Source organism: Microtus pennsylvanicus, chromosome 3 (genome assembly GCF_037038515.1).
Source record: "Microtus pennsylvanicus isolate mMicPen1 chromosome 3, mMicPen1.hap1, whole genome shotgun sequence".
NCBI classification, from domain to species: Eukaryota; Metazoa; Chordata; class Mammalia; order Rodentia; family Cricetidae; genus Microtus; species Microtus pennsylvanicus.
In genome coordinates, this window is record NC_134581.1 from 143,986,895 (window position 1) to 144,006,616 (window position 19,722).

The 19,722-nt window shown below is 49.6% G+C and overlaps 1 protein-coding gene across 1 annotated transcript in view; it reads left to right on the forward strand.

Moving 5' to 3' along the window:
• The window catches only part of B4galt1 (beta-1,4-galactosyltransferase 1), a 45,115-nt gene extending 39,792 nt beyond the window's left edge, over positions 1 to 5,323 (forward strand). The window contains exons 4-6 of the mRNA XM_075967500.1: positions 31 to 153; positions 2,134 to 2,238; positions 2,648 to 5,323. Coding sequence (XP_075823615.1) covers positions 31 to 153; positions 2,134 to 2,238; positions 2,648 to 2,780 — 361 coding nt within the window. The 3' untranslated portion in view covers positions 2,781 to 5,323. The remainder of the gene's footprint in view (positions 1 to 30; positions 154 to 2,133; positions 2,239 to 2,647) is intronic.
• Positions 5,324 to 19,722: the final 14,399 nt, after the last annotated feature.

Sequence of the window (19,722 nt, forward strand, 5' to 3'; positions counted from 1 at the left end):
ACCCGGCCTGTGTGTGTGCTTCCTCCCCAGCCTGCCCTACGTTCAGTACTTTGGAGGTGTCTCTGCTCTCAGTAAACAGCAGTTTCTTGCCATCAATGGATTTCCTAATAATTACTGGGGCTGGGGAGGAGAAGATGATGACATTTTTAACAGGTAATGCTCACAGTTCCTATCTCTCTGGTCTCTCAGGCTTCACTTCCAGTTTTGAGTCAGTGCTCAGTTATTCTGGGAGGATTAACACCCGGGGAGGGAGCAGCCCCCATTCTGCCCCTGCGCATAGGTCCATGCTCTTATAGGTCCTCCAAGTGCATCGCAGAGCTCTTAGAGAAATGGGCTTCTGGGGTTTTTACAACAGCTTTGGGAAATGTAAGCTAGCAGTGGATAGAGGGGCAGGTTTACTTTGACTTCCTACATGGGCTTTATTTTCTCTACCAAAGAAGCAGACCTGTGTCCTATGTAAAGGGCTGGGGAGATGACTCAGAGGGGAAACCACTTCCCTTTGCGAGCATGAGCGCTGCAGCCTCAGCAGCAGTCTGGAGGCAGATGTGCATCTGCGCGACTGGGACATGGGGACGGGGGCCCCAGATCGGAGGCTCTTCTTTTAAAGACTTTGCATCTCACTCCAGTCCCTTTTTGGTAGAGCGCAAGTTTCCTCCCACAGAATCTTTGTGCCGTATTGTTATTTTGGAAATTTTAACCACAAATAAGAAAAGACAGAGTAGGGGGCCGGAGCGATAGCTCAGCAGTTAAAAGCACATAACACTTCTGCAGAGAACCCAGATTTTGTTCCCAGCACCCTTCTCAGGTTTAGGTGTTTCACAGCTGCCTGTGACTCCAGCTCCAGAGGATCCAGGGCTTTTTTTCTAGAGTCTGAAGGCATCTGCACTCAGATACACACACACACACACACACACACACACACACGCTAATTAAAAATAAAAGACATCAGGCAGGCAGAGTAGAACACTTGGGAGTCAGAGGCAGGCGGATCTCTCTGAATTCAAGACTAGTCTGCTCTACAGAGTGAGTTCCACGGCAGCCACAGTTACATAGTGATACCCTTTCTCAAAAACAAAAAAAGAAAGAAATAGTTTAGTGAGCCTGGTCCATGCTCATTATGCCGTGACCAGTCTTACCACATCTACAGCCCCAGTCACTTTTAAAATGTGCAAACCCAGCCAGGTGGTGGTGGCGCACGCCTTTAATCCCAGTACTTGGGAGGCAGAGCAGGTGGATCTCGAGGCCAGCCTGGTCTACAAAGCAAGTTCCAAGATAGCCAGGACTGTTATACAGAGAAACCCTGTCTTGGAAATAAAAAAAAAAGCAGGTGGTAAAATCCATCTGGGAGCCAACCTGAACCCATTACCTGAATTGAGATACATTTGATGAGTTAGCAGAGGTATCTGTCAGAAGAACATCCATGCCATTCAAGGTTACCGCTGTGTTTGAACTTGCCAAAGCTCCAAGTCCTTAATAAGGACCTTGAGAAAACACTTGAGCATCGGAGTGTGCAAACTGGTTATCAAGCGTGCACATCTGAGTGTCTGTTGCATACAGAACATGGAAAGGCCCATCCAGCAAGGAAGATGCTAAGCACCTTGACAGAGGTTCAGACACACCTACATCCTCAGCACCTTCCCTGGGCAAGCCCCCTGGAGTGCTGTGGCAGTGCACAGAGCTGATAACATACCAAAGGGCTGGGGAGGGAAGAGACATTGAGGGCAGGACTAGAAAGATAGAGCAGTACATGGATGGGGTAGCTCTCCAAGAGATAAAGGCTTTATGTACCTGCTTACTGTATTCCAAGCCTGAAGATGAACCCACAGGGAAAACATTGCCAGAAACATGCAACTCATCCATCTCGGCCAGTCTGCCCCTGTCTTGGATATTTGATGCTTTGATTTGAGGTCTTAATGGGCAGACACTACAAATTGCAGAATTGGTCATTTCAGGATATTGAGAAGGAGTCTAAATTTTAACTAAAGTCTTTCTGGGCTATGTCCTGGCATGATGCTGAGGGGCTGAGCTTAGTGAACAGGTTTTAGGTCCATGGATGAGTGCACAGTCTCCCAGCTGGGCTGCTAGAGCCATGCCTTATGACGCTTTGGTGACGATTGTCCCTTCACTCTGCAGAATAGTTCATAGAGGCATGTCTATATCGCGCCCGAATGCTGTGGTCGGAAAGTGTCGCATGATACGACACTCAAGAGACAAGAAAAATGAGCCCAATCCTCAGAGGTATGTCCTGTGTATTTCCTCTTTTGGTTAATGTTAGATTTATTTGATAGTATGTATATGAGTGTTTTACCTGCACGTAAGTATGTGCACTACATGTGTGCTGGCTGCCCTTGGAGGTCAGAAGAGGTCATCTGGTCCTCTGGAACCATCGTAATGGTTTCCTCTGCAAGAGTAGCCAGTGCCATCTTTCCAGCTCCCTATTCGTTCTTGGTCATTCTTGTTTCTTTAAAGCTAGGCAGGCCTGTAAGTCAGAGGCTTTGCACAGAGCCTGGCCCTCCACTGAGGTAGAGGTATTCCATCTGTGGTAACCATCCTCAGCCAAGGGCTGTTGGGGAAGATGTCCAGATGTTGACCAGTTTTTCAAGATTTATGTTTTAACCCGTTTCCTTTGTTCCTTTTCTCCTGGTAGGTTTGACCGGATTGCGCACACAAAGGAAACTATGCGTTTTGATGGTTTGAACTCACTTACTTACCAGGTGTTGGAAATACAAAGATACCCATTATATACCAAAATCACAGTGGACATCGGGACGCCGAGATAGCATTTTGGAACAAAATAAGAGACCTGAAAATGGCCAGGGACCTCAGACCTGTGTCTCTGCCAGTCGACTGGGCTGGTCCCTCCCATTTGTATAATCCGAATGATAGTTGTCCTTGCTATCATCCAGACGTCTTTCCAGATGCCCAGGGTGAATGTTAATGTTTGCCTTGAACCTGGCTGGGCACTGGATGAAATTCTACCAGGTGTTGGTCAGTGGGAAAAAGGTCAGCCTTCAGAGGCTTCTTGGTCACAGCCCTGTATCACCTCTCCAAAGAGGCAGAGCTGTACAGAGAGCACAACTGAGTGACTGTGGCTCCCATTCCCACTGCTGAAACATGGGTAAGACTTGGCTTTAATCGGTGACATTTATACTCTATGACAGATTGGAGGCTGCTGCTGGATTCAGATTGATGTGATATTCTTGGATTTTTTTTATACAAAAATCAAATTTCAATCAGTCTCATGTCCTGTGCCTGTCCTATGTTCTCTCATTGGTGTGCAGCTTGATGCACACCAATGTGTGTGCTTTCTTAGCAAAAGAAGTTTAAAACTTGAGCCTGGAGCTTGGTGCCCTGTTAGGGTGTGGATTCCAAGGCCTTGCACTCAGAGCAGGGGCCTTGGGTACTCTCAACTCACATGGCCTGTCTTCAAATCCCTGTCTGATTTCTGAATGTAAAGTTTTGGGGGTTTTGGGGGGCTTGTTTGTTTGTTTATTTGTTTTTTAAGAAGCAGTTTGCAGTGTTTTAAAGAATAAATCGAGTTCTGATTATGCTATAGCTTGTTTTTATGTTGATCCAAATTGAAATAGCTATTGAGTGTTAAGTCGTGACACTTTATTTTTGTAGGCATGCTATGTAAACTTGAATTTCCTATATATTTTTATTGTGGTATGTTAAATGTGGGGAAGGGATTGACTATTTTTTAGGGAGAAAAATAATGTATGCTGTAGTGGTCACAAATAAGCCTCTCATTGGGCTGGCAGGCCAGGTTTTGTGAAGAGCAAAATTACCCTCAGGTCCCCTGATGAGGGCAAAGCCTACAGGTCAGCGTTATCCTGCCAGACCTCTAGGTCAGGAATTTAGGAGACTTGGCAGAACTCTCTCTCCACCTCTGGGGAGGGGAGCTCAGTTTCCTAGACCCCCTCAGGGCCCTAGGCTGCGGGCTTGAAGATCTCAGCAGTCAGGGCAGTTCCCATCCATACCATCCCTCAGAGCTTCGTGCCACACTCCCCTCCCCCCTAAAGTGACCAACTCTTACTTTGCTCCTCTTCCTTCTCCCTTTCTCTCTTTGCTTCCTTTCCTGAAATTTCCTGTGGCACTCAGGGTCAAACTTGATTCTCCAGCACAATTGTGCCTTTTAATTAGAGGTCTAGAAAGTTCACCAGAACCCACACCCCGTTCTTCCTTGAGAATCCTGGTGCCTATAGAGCCCCTCATGACCACTCAGGGTTTTCGCAGGTGCTTCCCCCACTGCTCAGTCTAACCCACAGGGGTCCCTCACAAACTCACCCATGCTGGGGTGCAGTGCCTGGGGTCACCGAGATCACTGGAGGCACTCAGACCACCAGGATGAGAGGGTTTGTAAAATACAGCCTGGGTCGAGAGCCCAAACTTAGCAGTCTAATCCCAGAGCTCAGCCTTTTCATGGGAGCAGCCTGGACTCCAGCGAGTGTGGATGATGGCTGGAGGAATGGTCCTGGTCCTACCTGTGCCTTTATGGCTTTGAACGTCGCAGTGTCTAACTTGCTGCTTTTTCCAGACACTTTATTTTTAGTGTGTGGGCTAGAAACGATTATTTCCCAACCAAAGCAGGCAGGCTGTGCAAGGTCCATGCTCTCTCGATTCCACGTGCCCCTAGAAGGCCATTAAAACCGAGACTGCCTGCACCGAGAGTTTTGTTTTTCTGTCCCCAGATCCTGACTTTTTCAAAGTGCCTTAGAAGGGAGACAGATGCTGAGCGCTGCCGTCTGTGTCACCTCCTGTATCCCTAAAGCAGAACTGCCGTTACTCTGTTTTGTTCATGTGGTCCTCAGAGCCGAGGGAAATCCTTCCGCCTGCTCCTCCGCCTTCCAGCTTTCTCTGGGAACCTCAGGCCCAGGGCACAGTGAAGATACTGTCACCTGGCCCAGGAGAGGCTGTTGTCTGCGTCCTCACTGGGGACTGGAGGATTGAGGAGTCAGTGAACGTTCCCTTTACCTGGGAGTTTGGACCCCAGTGTTACATACCGTGCCTTTCTCTGTCTGTATTTTTGCTGGTGACCTGTGTAAAGTGGCCTTTGGGAAAGATCGGTGGCACAGGAAGGCAGGAAATGCCGTGCTGGCCTTCAACCTGGTAGGGTCTGCACTGACCACTGGGCTCTCTAGATACTTGTGATGCCGTGTATGTATTGCGATATCCTATGTATGCAAGTGTGTGTATTTACCTTTGGGGCTGGGCGGAGGTGGGGGCGCTGTCTCTCTGACTTTGATGTTCAGAACAGGCAACTGTATTTTTTTGCCTTTGAAATGCAGTAATATAACACAAATAAATGACCCTATCTTTGTAACTGTGGTTTTTCTTCTAATTTAAGGGGTTTGGGTAGCTGGGGAAGGAGGCAGCAGCAGGCTACACCTGCCTCCCAGAAGTCACAGTTTTCCTCATCCACCCTTTGTTTTCCTGAAAGTGGGAACCGTACCACGCGGAGACTCTTTCAGTCTTCAAGGAGCTATGTTTAAGCCGATGACCAGTACCTCACAGGTACTCGCTACATGGTATCTGTTCCCAGTTCAAATAAAATTGTCCCTAGCAGTTTCCTGGCCACAGTCTGCTAGTCTCAACAAATGTCAGCTTGGTTAAGGATGGATCAGAGAGGCATTTGTGCAAGGTAAGTCACATGCTGTTATCCCAAAGAGGGTTTCTTGCCAGCCCAGAGAGTTTAGCCAGTGGATCTAAACTAGTTATTAGAATTGGAGGATTAGAACCTAAGGGCCACCAGTCCTCAATAGGCCAATTAAACATAGTAAAAAGCAGGAAATGGAGATTTATTCACTGTGGGTACTTGTGCTCCTGTGCCCCTCCCCCAAGTCCTTAGCATCCTAACATAGGTTTAGGTTTGAATAGAGGGCAGGAGATGCGTGCCTGTCACCATTGCTCCAATGTAGGAAATCTCTTTCCAGGTGACAAATTTCCTTTTTGCCTGACAAGTGAGCCTTTTCTTCCCAGCATGAGATTCCTGAGGAAATCCTGGGTCCCTACAGGGTGCAGGGTTTGTCATAGTCACTATGGTGTGATCTCTAAGGGAAGGGGCAGAAGTGTCTTCCCACTTTCACTTAAGATTTGATTTTATTTTGGATTGTGGTAATGTGTGTGGATACACGCACATGCATGCAGGTGTCTGGGGAGGCCAGAAGAGGGCGTCGTATCCCCTTGAGCTTGAGTTAGAAGTGGTTGTGAGCAGCCGGAAGTGGTTGCTGGGAACCAAATTTGGGTCCTCTGCCAGACAGTATGTGCTCTTAACCACTGAGCCATCTTTTAGAACATCTTCGTTGCCCCAGGACTATCAGAAAAGCATCTTCGTTGTTACCAGCGTCCCAGGTGTGTCCTCTCATGTCGTGTGTCAGGCATGACAGTCTCTCACAGGCTGACTGACTAGACTTGAAACAGGCCAAAGGTAGCCAGTGCACAGGAGAGGTGGCTCTGCCTGTCCTACAAGAATGAAGCAAGGACCGGCGGTGGTGGTGCACGCCTTTAATCCCAGCACTCGGGAGGCAGAGACAGACGGATCTCTGTGAGTTTGAGGGCCAGCCTGGTCTACAAGAGCTAGTTCCAGGACAGGAACCAAAAGCTACGGAGAAACCCTGTCTCGAAAATTCAAAAAAAAAAAAAAAAAAAGAACGAAGCAAGGGAAATGAGCTTCGGCTAGCCTCCCCAAGGCCCTTGGGTTAGCTATACTGCTGGAGGAATCTGCAGTGGTTTCTGGCCTGAGCATCCATAGGGAATATTCAGAGGTGACCTTCAAACACCATGTACTTTGGCCTTTGGACAGTGCTCTTATGGGGCCTGACGGAAAAACAATGTATTTACCTTCCCACACGTCATGTCTCTCGGAATGTCCCATCTGACACCAGGTGTATGGACTGTCCCTCCCAACAGGCCTGTCCAGTAGGATACTCTCCAGTGTAATTCACTCTGTTATCCACCTGGAGTCAGAATCTCATACCACACAAGATTGCCCTGGCTCCAACACCAATAGCTAACAGGTTGGGACCTGTACTCCTGACCAGTTGGCTGATCCAGATTCCCAGGATCTTTACTGCAGGGTCAACTAATGTGCCAGGATGAGTCACAGAACTCGGGGAAACACACGTTTACGGTTGATTGTAAGATGGGAGTTCCACCCAGGCCTTACTCCTAGGAAGTTAGAGCTGACGCAGAAGGATCACAAAATTTCTGGGCCTGCCTGAGCAGACCAGTGAGGCGCTGTCTCAAAAACACGGAAAGGAGGCTGCTGGAATCGTGCCTTGTGTGGGGGAGACTCTGGGTTCAATCATAGTGAATATGAGTGGTGATAAAGGGTGTTGGGTCTGGGAAGTGGCTCCATGGACCAGAGGGCTTTCTGCTCAAACATAAAAACCTGACTTGAAACCCCAGAATCCATGTAAAAAGCCAGGCATGGCTGTAACCTCAGGTATGGAGAGAACAAACCCAGTGTCCTCCTGAGCTTCTCGCACATGCCTGCACATACCTGACACACACCACACACAGCGTCAGGCCTGTGGGAAGGAGAGGGGAACCCCACACTTTCTCTGAGTGCACCCCCAAGACATCTCCCTGTGTTATCTATCCAGAGCCTCACCCAAACACTGAACTTCTGGGAAGTTCAGAAGGCTCCATCTTGTGAACCGTTGGTGATCTGCCAAACCTTTAGCCTGGTGTGACTGGGCTGGGGAGGCTGCAAGTTCTTAGCTTCTCCTCATGATTTTTGTCTTCCTAATGGCAGTTTCCATCCAGAGTCCACCAGAAGTCACCTTCTGGAACAAAGGACATGCCTGTCCTGAAGCTGAGCCCAAGGAATGTGTGCTGGGGCAGAGCTAAGTGTGAGATCCAAAGATTGTAGCACCGCTGTGGCTAAGAAAGGTAGGAGAGTCTGAAGGACCCTCTGGAAACCAGAGCAGAGACCAAGTGTGTGTCCCATCAGCCACAGCCACACAAACAGAATGAGTAGGTGTGGTGGCTCATATATGCAATCTCAGCACTCAGAAGGCTGAGATAGAATCTCTGTGAGTTTGAGACCAACGTGGACTACACAGTGAGATCCTGTGTGGAGAGAGAAAGGAAATGAGATCTGGCTGAGCCAGTCCTGCCAAGCAAGCTTCATTTCCTCCTTTGAGCATGTCCCCCGCAGGGAATGTAGCTGCTGCATTCCCTGCACATGAGCCATTCAGAGGCAGGGGCATCTTGTGGGTATGGTGTTACAGGGTGAACGTCACTAGATCGAAATTCAGAGGTGCTTGGGCAGAAGCATCACACTTGAGGACATGTGCACATCACCACGACACACAGCATGGGGACTGGAGGTGAAGAGCAGAGGCTGTCACCGTCCTCACAGAAGGACAGAGGCTGTCACCGTCCTCACAGAAGGACAGACGCTGTCACCGTCCTCACAGAAGGACAGAAGCTGTCACCGTCCTCACAGAAGGACAGACGCTGTCACCGTCCTCACAGAAGGACAGAGGCTGTCACCGTCCTCACAGAAGGACAGACGCTGTCACCGTCCTCACAGAAGGACAGAAGCTGTCACCGTCCTCACAGAAGGACAGACGCTGTCACCGTCCTCACAGAAGGACAGAAGCTGTCACCGTCCTCACAGAAGGACAGAAGCTGTCACCGTCCTCACAGAAGGACAGACGCTGTCACCGTCCTCACAGAAGGACAGAGGCTGTCACCGTCCTCACAGAAGGACAGAAGCTGTCACCGTCCTCACAGAAGGACAGAGGCTGTCACCGTCCTCACAGAAGGGCAGAGGCTGTCACCGTCCTCACAGAAGGGCAGAGGCTGTCACCGTCCTCACAGAAGGACAGACGCTGTCACCGTCCTCACAGAAGGACAGACGCTGTCACCGTCCTCACAGAAGGGCAGAGGCTGTCACCGTCCTCACAGAAGGACAGAGGCTGTCACCGTCCTCACAGAAGGACAGAGGCTGTCACCGTCCTCACAGAAGGGCAGACGCTGTCTGTCTGTCACCGTCCTCACAGAAGGACAGAGGCTGTCACCGTCCTCACAGAAGAGCAGACGCTGTCACCGTCCTCACAGAAGGACAGAAGCTGTCACCGTCCTCACAGAAGGACAGACGCTGTCACCGTCCTCACAGAAGGACAGACGCTGTCACCGTCCTCACAGAAGAGCAGACGCTGTCACCGTCCTCACAGAAGGACAGAAGCTGTCACCGTCCTCACAGAAGGACAGACGCTGTCACCGTCCTCACAGAAGGACAGAGGCTGTCACCGTCCTCACAGAAGAGCAGACGCTGTCACCGTCCTCACAGAAGGACAGACGGTGTCACCGTCCTCACAGAAGGACAGACGCTGTCACCGTCCTCACAGAAGAGCAGACGCTGTCACCGTCCTCACAGAAGGGCAGAGGCTGTCACCGTCCTCACAGAAGGACAGAGGCTGTCACCGTCCTCACAGAAGGACAGAAGCTGTCACCGTCCTCACAGAAGGACAGAAGCTGTCACCGTCCTCACAGAAGGACAGAAGCTGTCACCGTCCTCACAGAAGGACAGAGGCTGTCACCGTCCTCACAGAAGGGCAGAGGCTGTCACCGTCCTCACAGAAGGACAGAAGCTGTCACCGTCCTCACAGAAGGACAGAAGCTGTCACCGTCCTCACAGAAGGACAGAAGCTGTCACCGTCCTCACAGAAGGACAGAAGCTGTCACCGTCCTCACAGAAGGACAGAAGCTGTCACCGTCCTCACAGAAGGACAGAAGCTGTCACCGTCCTCACAGAAGGACAGAGGCTGTCACCGTCCTCACAGAAGGGCAGAGGCTGTCACCGTCCTCACAGAAGGACAGACGCTGTCACCGTCCTCACAGAAGGACAGACGCTGTCACCGTCCTCACAGAAGGACAGACGCTGTCACCGTCCTCACAGAAGGACAGACGCTGTCACCGTCCTCACAGAAGGACAGACGCTGTCACCGTCCTCACAGAAGGACAGACGCTGTCACCGTCCTCACAGAAGAGCAGAGGCTGTCACCGTCCTCACAGAAGAGCAGAGGCTGTCACCGTCCTCACAGAAGAGCAGAGGCTGTCACCGTCCTCACAGAAGGACAGACGCTGTCACCGTCCTCACAGAAGGACAGAAGCTGTCACCGTCCTCACAGAAGGACAGAAGCTGTCACCGTCCTCACAGAAGGACAGAAGCTGTCACCGTCCTCACAGAAGGACAGAAGCTGTCACCGTCCTCACAGAAGGACAGAAGCTGTCACCGTCCTCACAGAAGGACAGACGCTGTCACCGTCCTCACAGAAGGACAGACGCTGTCACCGTCCTCACAGAAGGGCAGAGGCTGTCACCGTCCTCACAGAAGGGCAGAGGCTGTCACCGTCCTCACAGAAGGACAGACGCTGTCACCGTCCTCACAGAAGGACAGACGCTGTCACCGTCCTCACAGAAGGACAGACGCTGTCACCGTCCTCACAGAAGGACAGACGCTGTCACCGTCCTCACAGAAGGACAGACGCTGTCACCGTCCTCACAGAAGGACAGACGCTGTCACCGTCCTCACAGAAGAGCAGAGGCTGTCACCGTCCTCACAGAAGAGCAGAGGCTGTCACCGTCCTCACAGAAGAGCAGAGGCTGTCACCGTCCTCACAGAAGGACAGACGCTGTCACCGTCCTCACAGAAGGACAGACGCTGTCACCGTCCTCACAGAAGAGCAGAGGCTGTCACCGTCCTCACAGAAGAGCAGAGGCTGTCACCGTCCTCACAGAAGAGCAGAGGCTGTCACCGTCCTCACAGAAGGACAGACGCTGTCACCGTCCTCACAGAAGGACAGACGCTGTCACCGTCCTCACAGAAGGACAGAAGCTGTCACCGTCCTCACAGAAGGACAGAGGCTGTCACCGTCCTCACAGAAGGACAGAGGCTGTCACCGTCCTCACAGAAGGACAGAGGCTGTCTGTCTGTCACCGTCCTCACAGAAGGGCAGAGGCTGTCTGTCTGTCACCGTCCTCACAGAAGGGCAGAGGCTGTCTGTCTGTCACCGTCCTCACAGAAGGGCAGAGGCTGTCTGTCCGTCACAGTCCTCACAGAAGGGCAGAGACTGTCACCGTCCTCACAGAAGGGCAGAGGCTGTCTGTCTGTCACTGTCCTCACAGAAGGGCAGAGGCTGTCTGTCTGTCACCGTCCTCACAGAAGGGCAGAGGCTGTCTGTCTGTTACAGTCCACAGAGGTAGATGGGAAGACAGAGACCACACAAATGATGGTCCTTACTACTGTACTGGCTTCCTCTGCCCTCACCCTCACTGTGTGGCTCTGGGCAAATCAATGTCCCTTTCTAGCCCCCTATTAGCTCTTGATTTTTTACTTTTTATTATTATTATTTTGGTTTTTAAAAACAGGGTTTCTCTGTGTAGCTCTGTCTGACCTGAACTCATTCTGTAGACCAGGCTGGTCTCGGTCTCGGTGATCAGTCTGTCTCTGCCTCTGTCTCTGCTGGGGTTAAAGGCACACACACACACACACACACACACACACACACACACACACACACACCACTTTGCTCTTGGTTTTTTATGATCTACCCTCAGAGCCCACCCTTGGTCTTCTGCCTAGTTCTGTCCTCCTGATAGACAGAGAACCTTCCAGTTCACTGGTCTAACCCTTTCTGTGATCTGGAGAAATTCACTGTAGCTCTGGTCTTCATTTGTGAAAACAGCAGGACCAACCCTGCCCTCCACCCAGCTCCACCACTGAGGAAAGGTCAGGACAGGCTTGGGGGTCCCCTTCCCTTTGCTCTGTGCTGACTGCCGCACCCCCACCCCCAAACGCTCCTCTCTGTTCTTCCTTTCATCCAGTCACCTTTTCTGTTGTCAAGTCAGGCACGTTGACCCTCCCCTCCTAAACTCAGCAGGCTGTAAAGGGACCCTAGGAAGAGGGGAGGGGGGCGGAAGGAGTGGGGGAGGGCTTTTCTCTCTTCAGCTCCCTGGAGAAGGTGCTATAGGAACCACCTCCACCTCAGGGCCATTTCAACTGGGTCATCCACCTTGCTGAGAAGACTCAGCAGAAATGCAGGTGAAAAAGCAAAAACAAATTACTTAGGCTGTAGCCAGGTTTGCTGACCCAGGATTGTAATTCCAACAGTTGAAAGACTCAGGCAGGAGAGTTCAGAATTTGAGGCCAGTGTTGGCTACAGAGAGATCAAGGAGCGAGAAAGGGGGAGAGGAAGGAGGACATCAGGGGCCAGCCTCCCAGCTACAGTCACGGAGTTAGAAGGAAAGAAAGGTATATAGAATAGAGAAAGATAAAAGGCAAAAGGTGTCCTAACAAAGGTAGACAAGATAATTTAAATTTAAAAAATCTGGCTAGAAACAAGCCGTCAGTCATTAAAAAAGAAAAAAAAGACTGAACTTCCGTGTGATTTATTAGGGAGCTGGGTAGCAGGGCCCCAAAAGAGAAAAGGGTAAAAATAACCAACTACATAACATCTTCTAGCCTCCTAGGGGACCTGCACATATGGCAATCTCTCTCTCTCTCTCTCTCTCTCTCTCTCTCTCTCTCTCTCTCTCTCTCTCTCTCACACACACACACACACACACACACACAAATAATAATAATAAATCTTTTTTTTTTTTTTGGTTTTTCAAGACAGGGTTTCTCTGTAGCTTTGGAGCCTGTCCTGGAACTAGCTCTTGTAGACCAGGCTGGCCTCAAACTCACAGAGATCCGCCTGCCTCTGCCTCCTGAGTGCTGGGATTAAAGGCGTGTGCCACCACCGCCCAGCTTAATAAATCTTTTTTTTAGTGGCATGTTTGTTAAAGGTATTTCACAAATTGTGTGTGTGCGCATGTCCCAGGTGTGCTAGCCCCTGTGTGTACCTACAGAGGCCAGGGGCGGTCACTGGGAATCCTTCTCTATTGTTTTCCGTCTCATTTTTGAGATGTGATCTTCCCACTGAACTTCTCTCTGCCCTTCCAGCTAGTCCGGCTGGTCAGTGAGCCCCGAGGATGCACGGGCTTCACCTTCTCGGTACCATGTTTGTAAGAGCACATCTGGCTCTCACGTGCATGCTGGGGATCTGAACCCAGGTCAAGGGGGTTACAGAGTATCCGCAGCATCCACCAGGAGGTTAGAAAGAGAGGCAGGCTGGCCACACAGGGTCTGCCACCTGAGGACTGACAAATGCTAGGGGCTTAGCTTGGTTTCTAAATCCAGTTTGACACTCTGCTCCAGAGGACTGGCTTCCCTGTTGCTACTTTTTCTGAGACAAACAGCCTTCCTCCCTAGGGAGGCTAGATCGTGCGAGGTCCTGCCGTCTGTATAAGCATCCCTTAGTCAGGAGGGAATTGGGTGCGAAAAGTGAAACCAGGACTCAGGCAGAGCACAGGACCAGAAAACATGGAGAATGGAAGGGTGCCCACCGGTTTTCATTTAGTGTTGGCAGAAACTAGGGTGGAAATGGTTTTAAAAGGAAGAAGTGGCATTTGAGGGCTGGGCTGTGCCCAGGGGTGAAAACAGGGAACATCACCTAGACAGGTTCTGTCTAGATAGAAACAAGGTTCCCTGGTGTTAGGACGTGGCGTTCTGGGTTACTGGAGTTTGGAGGGCAGATGAGATGCCCTCTTGAGAGGTAGGATCATGACTTGGTATTGGTGACAGTGGTGCTGACAGACTAGGAGTGAGACAGACAGACTTCCCACAGGAAGAGGGGTTGTGGCTAGGTAATGAAGGAGACACACTTCCAAGATCGTCAGCTTCTTCTTCAACCCCCTGATCTGAGACAGAAGCCTGGCTGCTGAAAATGAAGGCCTCGTGGGCTTCTGTCTCCACCAGCAGCCTCCTGCTGATGGACTGGCTCAACAAGTCCCAGGCTGGATCAGGACATGTTACACACGTTGTGGGCCAATCTACCATCCTGACTTTCTTCAAATGACCAGCCCTAAAGTAGTAGAGGAAAACTCCAGAGACTTCAAGGGTCAGAGGCCCTAGCCCTAGAGAAGAGACTGGCCTTTTCCGGCTTCCTAAGTACCCCTTGCTTTGCAGAGGGCCTTTTTCTCCTAGTGCCAGCTCTGTGCGCGCGCGCGCGTGTGTGTGTGTGTGTGTGTGTGTGTGTTTCCTTGCCCGCAGGGAATGCCTTGCTTCAACTGTTGATACTGTTACAGTGTTCGTGATTTCTCCGCTGTTGCGCCAAGAATTCTCCTGCCTTTTAATTGTTTAATTGGCAGTGGATATGAGCCCAATGAAGCCTCTAAGACGACATCAGTACCACATGGGGACAGTTTTTCTGGGGGTGGCTCATGGAGACAAATCTTCAAATCAGCTCTATGCTCTGACCCCACAGTTCTGGATCTGGGAATTTAGTTGAAGAAACTTAACTACTCCATCCCACAAGAAGTATCTCTCCATGCTGTTAGCCCTGGAAAATGAGAAGACGCCACCAAAAGGAGCTGTGCTAAGGAAAATGAAGTACATTATACTGCAGTATAGAGAATAAGGGGGACCTACAGTCATTTGTTAGAAAGAGGTCGAAGGGAAAGCAGAGTATTTCCATATATGACAGGGAGTTGTGTCAAATTCTGTCCCTGTAGTGCGGATATTATGGTGTCGTTGCTGGTGGGAACAGGAACATAAGCAGTGTTTTGAGGATACGTTTCCCTTCTCTTTATGGACGAGGGCCAGGCTCTTGTTCTGGTACCCCAGGGATACCTTGCTCTTGTGTTCTAGGTCCTGCCCCATTGAGAGAACAAGTTGAAAGCCGAGGGTGTGAAGTCCCAGGTTCTTAGTGGCAAACACCACAAGAAAAAGAAAGAGTGAGAGTGGGGGACAGACAGACAGAGTTGGGGGACATGGACAGACTGGGGGGTAGGAGGGCCGCTCCCTGGAAAGCGACAAGTCTTACAACACCTGGAAGGAGAGAAAAACTGTCCTTCCACGGGTGTGTATGTGGTAGAAGCCTGAGTTCACATGTGGTAAGATGTGGCCTCATGTGGAATCCCTGAGGACTAGGTTAGAAAGACTTCTGGAAGTTTCTTGCTACTCTTCTGAGGGCATCAGAACCCTCAGGCCTGCTGCACTTGTGTGATAAAAAGGTTAAAGACAGAAACACTGGGAAGGGAACATTAAGCCCTGGGTCAGGGCGGATGGCAGCCCGGGAGAAAGTGAGCAGATCCCCTTGCCAGCAGAGCTTTGGCCCTGGAATCCAGGAACCCTGGACTCTGCCCAGGCAGACCCCACATCTGGATTTTGATATGGACTTGAGCCCCGGAGCTATGGGAGGTTCATTTCCGGGCCAGATGTAAATACAGACCATTTGGCCTGTGCTCCTGGATTCAGTCCCTGCTTCAGAGGCATATGCCAAGACGTGACTAACTAAAGGGCATGCCTTTATCTTTGAATTCTGTGCCGTATGGTGCAAGGGTTGTAGACCCGGCCTTGCTGAACTCCGCTTAGTTCCAGTCAGCTGGAGCTTCCTGCATCAAGAGCCTCAGACAGGGAAATGTTAGAAATTTCCAGTCAATCAGAGTTAGGCTTAACTTTGGTCTCCTTTGATGAGAGCAGCCAGCAGCAACACCTTCTTAGTTCCCAACTCCACATAAGCCAATCCTAGAGGGAGGTTGGGGGGGGCATGCCTGGGCCCTCTGCCTCTTGAAGCTCACTGTGACCAGCAACACCAGTCTCTGGCTCTGCCATCCTCCTGGACTGCCCTTGCCTTGGGGCAGCACTGGTGGCCCAGGAGGGCTCAGTGTAGCATCCCCCACAAGGCTGCAGGGACCCAAAGAGTCAGGTGGTATCTCTCCACCTCTCCCTTCTCTTTAAGCCTCTCGCTGCCTCCACCACACACCCTCTCCCCAAAAGGAGGATAGCCACCACTCTCCTCCCTAAACTCCTGCCTGTTCCCAGCCGAAGGCAATTTTGAGGGTTTCTGTTTTGTTTTCAGAAAGTCAAGGAACCGTGGTTTATTTTCATGAGTCACGAGCGGGCTGATGGGGGTTAAGTGCATCAACTCCAGACCGCGTTGATTCAGATTCCACGTGCCTTGCTCTGGGTAGATATTTACCCAGCCACAATGAGACAATGGAACGGATGCCGGAGGGGCCGCGGAGAAGAGAAACCTCCCCCATGACCAATATGTCTGCTGGGTCAGCCGTCCCAGACACCAGCCTGGGCCATTCTTCGCTCTGGATCTGGTGCTGAGATTGTGTCCTTCTTAGTCCCTGGCTTGGCAGTTGGGATTGTGGCTGGCGGAGTTCAACCCCGCTTGCTTCATGTGTCTGGGCGCTCTCCCTATTTTGTGCCTACTCTATAGCACACATTCACAACCTTCCTGAGTTCCAGGGCTCTTCCTCATGGGAACAAGGATTGCCAAGACTTTTTGGCTCCGTTCTATCGCTGAGGTCATGGCATATGCTAGCCCACTGATGGGATGCCTCGTTTTGTAAGGTGTAGGCCATAAAGGAAGCAGAGGAAGTCTGGACTGGGCAGTGAGGTGGTGAGGGATCTCCTAGCGGCAAGGGCTTGTAATTCTGAGAAAACTCATGGGAGGACTCTGGCTTCACTCCACTGAGCTCTCTAACAGGCCTAAGGTTGTGAGGCCTAAAACAGGACTCCATCCTCCTGTAAGACCTCAAGGTCAGAAACAAAGGCCTACTGTGTCAATTCTGGAAGCCAGAGAAGAGAGTGAGGAAGATGGGACAGCTTGCGACAGTTCCAAGGGACCCCTAAGGGCATGGCTCAGAGACCTCCTGGAAGAAGACCTTTATGTAACTCTCGCTGGAAAGCTGGCTCTCCTGTTTTTACTCTGCCTCACCCCAAGGACTGAAGCTGCTGACTCAAAAAGTTTGGCTTACAAATGAGACACCAAACATGTCCTGAGGGCGCCTGGTGATCTAGCTCCTGCTTTCTCCCAAATGGAGCTCGTAGTGCAGGAAACCCTAACTCAAACAAGCAAGGGGCTGGAGAGGTGGCTCAGCAGCTGAGAACATGTGTTTCTCTTGTGGATGGCCTAGATTTGATTCTCAGCCCCACATGGTCATTCACAACCATTTGCAGTTTTATTTTATATTACAATTTATTTTATTTTATATTACAATTGTGCATTGTCAGAGTATAAAGACCATGGGCTTCAGAGACCACCACATATACATGCAAAGACCTGGCTTACCACAAAGCTACCATGGGACTTTGGGAAATGACTTTTTGCCGCTCTATCCAACTGTCCCAGTTGATGTATTAAAAAAGCTGTCATCTTTTCTCCACCGTTCTGTTGTGCCACCTTCATCGTGAAACGATGGTCCATATGTCACGGAGCTGCTTCCAGTTTGTTCTCTGCGGTCCTTATGCCAGCGTCACATAAACTAATGAAGTGTTTCTTCTCCTCTTTCCAGAACCTTCTGCATCGACTTGTGTGTATGTGCATGTACAGATGTAGGCTACCATGCCAGCCTATGTTAATTCTTTGAGGTTTTTGTTTTGTTTTGTTTCTTGTTTTTCGAGATAGAGGTTCACTGTGTGATAGCCCTGGCTGCCCTGGAACTAGTTCTGTAGACCAGGTTGGCCGCAAACTCACAGAGATCTGCCTGCCTCTGCCTCCAGAGTGCTGGGATGAAAGGCGTGAAGGGTTTTTTTGGTTTGTTTTATTTTTCTGTTGTTGTTTTCTGTTTTTTATTTTCTAAATTGTTTCTTTGTTCTCCTAGACAGTTTTGCTTCTACTTCCATGTCATATATAAATGATTGTATTTGTCTATATAATATTTAGGGACCACAAATGAGAAAAATTATATGGCATTTGTCTTTCTGAAACTGGTTTAATTTTTTTTGGTGTTTTTTTTTCATTTTTTTGAGACAGGGTTCCTCTGTAGCTTTGGAGCCTGTCCTGGAACTAGGTCTTGTAGACCAGGCTGGCCTCAAACTCCCAGAGATCCGCCTGCCTCTGCCTCTCGAGTACTGGGATTGAAGGCTTGTACCACCACCGCCTGGTGAAACTGGTTTAATTTGCTAACTCTCTTGTTGTAGCCTCTCTCCTTTAAAGGACATGACTGCATTCTTCATCATGGCTGAAAACTATTCGTGTGTGTGTGTGTGTGTGTGTGTGTGTGTGTGTGAGAGAGAGAGAGAGAGAGAGAGAGAGAGAGAGAGAGAGAGAGAGAGAGAGAGATTATCCATTTTTTTCTGATGGGATACTTAGTTGGTCCATACCTTAGTTTCCATGAGCAGTACCACATAAACACTGGGTACAAGTTCTCTGTGATGTGTTCATTGGGTGTGTTCTTTAGGTATCCAGGAGTGGTATAGCTAGGCATGCAATAGTGGGGCTATTTTTAGGCTTTGGTTTTTAACTTTTTATTTCCTCAAGATTTATTCTTTTTTTTTCTTTCCCTTCTTGAATGGATATGAGTGCTTTGACTTCAAGTGTATGTGCAATGACTGTAGAGGCCCAAAGAAGGCATCAGAGCCCCTGAAACTGGAATTACAGATGGCTGGGAGCTGCCATATAGGTTCCGGGAACTGAACCTGGGTCCTCTGCTTAGCCACCTCTCTAGCTCTGTTTTCAGTCTTTTCTTATTTGTGCTTTCTGTTGTTGTTTGATTGAGACAGGGTCTCTTGTAGCCAAGATTGGTCTTGAACTTCCTATGTAGCCAAGGATAACCTTAAACGACTCATCTTCCTATTTCTAACTCTCAGAGTGCTGGAATTATAGGTATATGACACCATGCCTAGTTTTCTCCTTTTAGTTTTTTTGAGAAACTTCCATACAGATTTCCAGGGGCTGAACTGGTGTGTGTAACAGGGCTCCAAACCTTAGCACAATTGACTCCATGATGGAAATGCCATTCAGGTTGTATAACTCAGTACATAGACAGCACCGCCTTCCAAAAGGCCCAATCCATCAAAGTCCATAGTTCTGGGAAAGTCTCTAAATGTACTAAACTGCTTTTTTGGCTTCTGTAGTTCTGCTTCTGGCTAACTGTTCCCGTTAACTGAAGTATGTCAATCCGGGTCATGGTTTTTGTGCTTAAAAGTTCACCCTGAGAAAGGCTTGGGCTACACTGGGATCCCAAACACCCCATGAAGTTGCCAGCTGGCTAATAGAGACTTTCTATTGACTTAAACCCATGTCTGAGCAGTCTTCTCTATGAATGCCCACAAGTCCCCCCCCCCACCAGCTGTGTGTAAGGGGTTCCCGCATCCTCAGCAACACTGCTTGCTGTTTTTTCAGTGACTGCTGTTCTGACTAGGATGAGAGAAAATCTCAACGGTTTTAATTTGCATTTCTCTGTCAGGTTGAAGGACTTGATTCTTATTCAGAAAGTTCGTGACTGTGTCTGTAACTTCTTTTCCCTGCCCCCCTCTCTGTTATCCCCTCCCCCCGCAGAGTTTCGGGTTCTACTTTAAGGTTGTTTTGTAAGTGAACTATTGCTGCAATTTTAGTTAATCTGAGATATGAGCTTTTGAACTCAATCAGTTCCTGGACTGACTCAGTGAAACTTAGTGGCTAAACTTTGCCCCTAATTTGTTCAGGCTTATAGACCATTTGAACGGCATCTTTTGATGGCCATCCATTCATTAACCCATTTGATTAGAGTGTTTGATTTTTTTTTGTTTAGTTTTGGAGTTCTTTACATGTTCTAGGTATGAATCCTCTCTCAGATGTCCAGCTAGCAATGATTTCCTCCTGACTAAATCTTGTCCCTGATGGTTTGGGGTTTCAAAGTTCATAAAACAGATTCCACCCTAAGAGCACT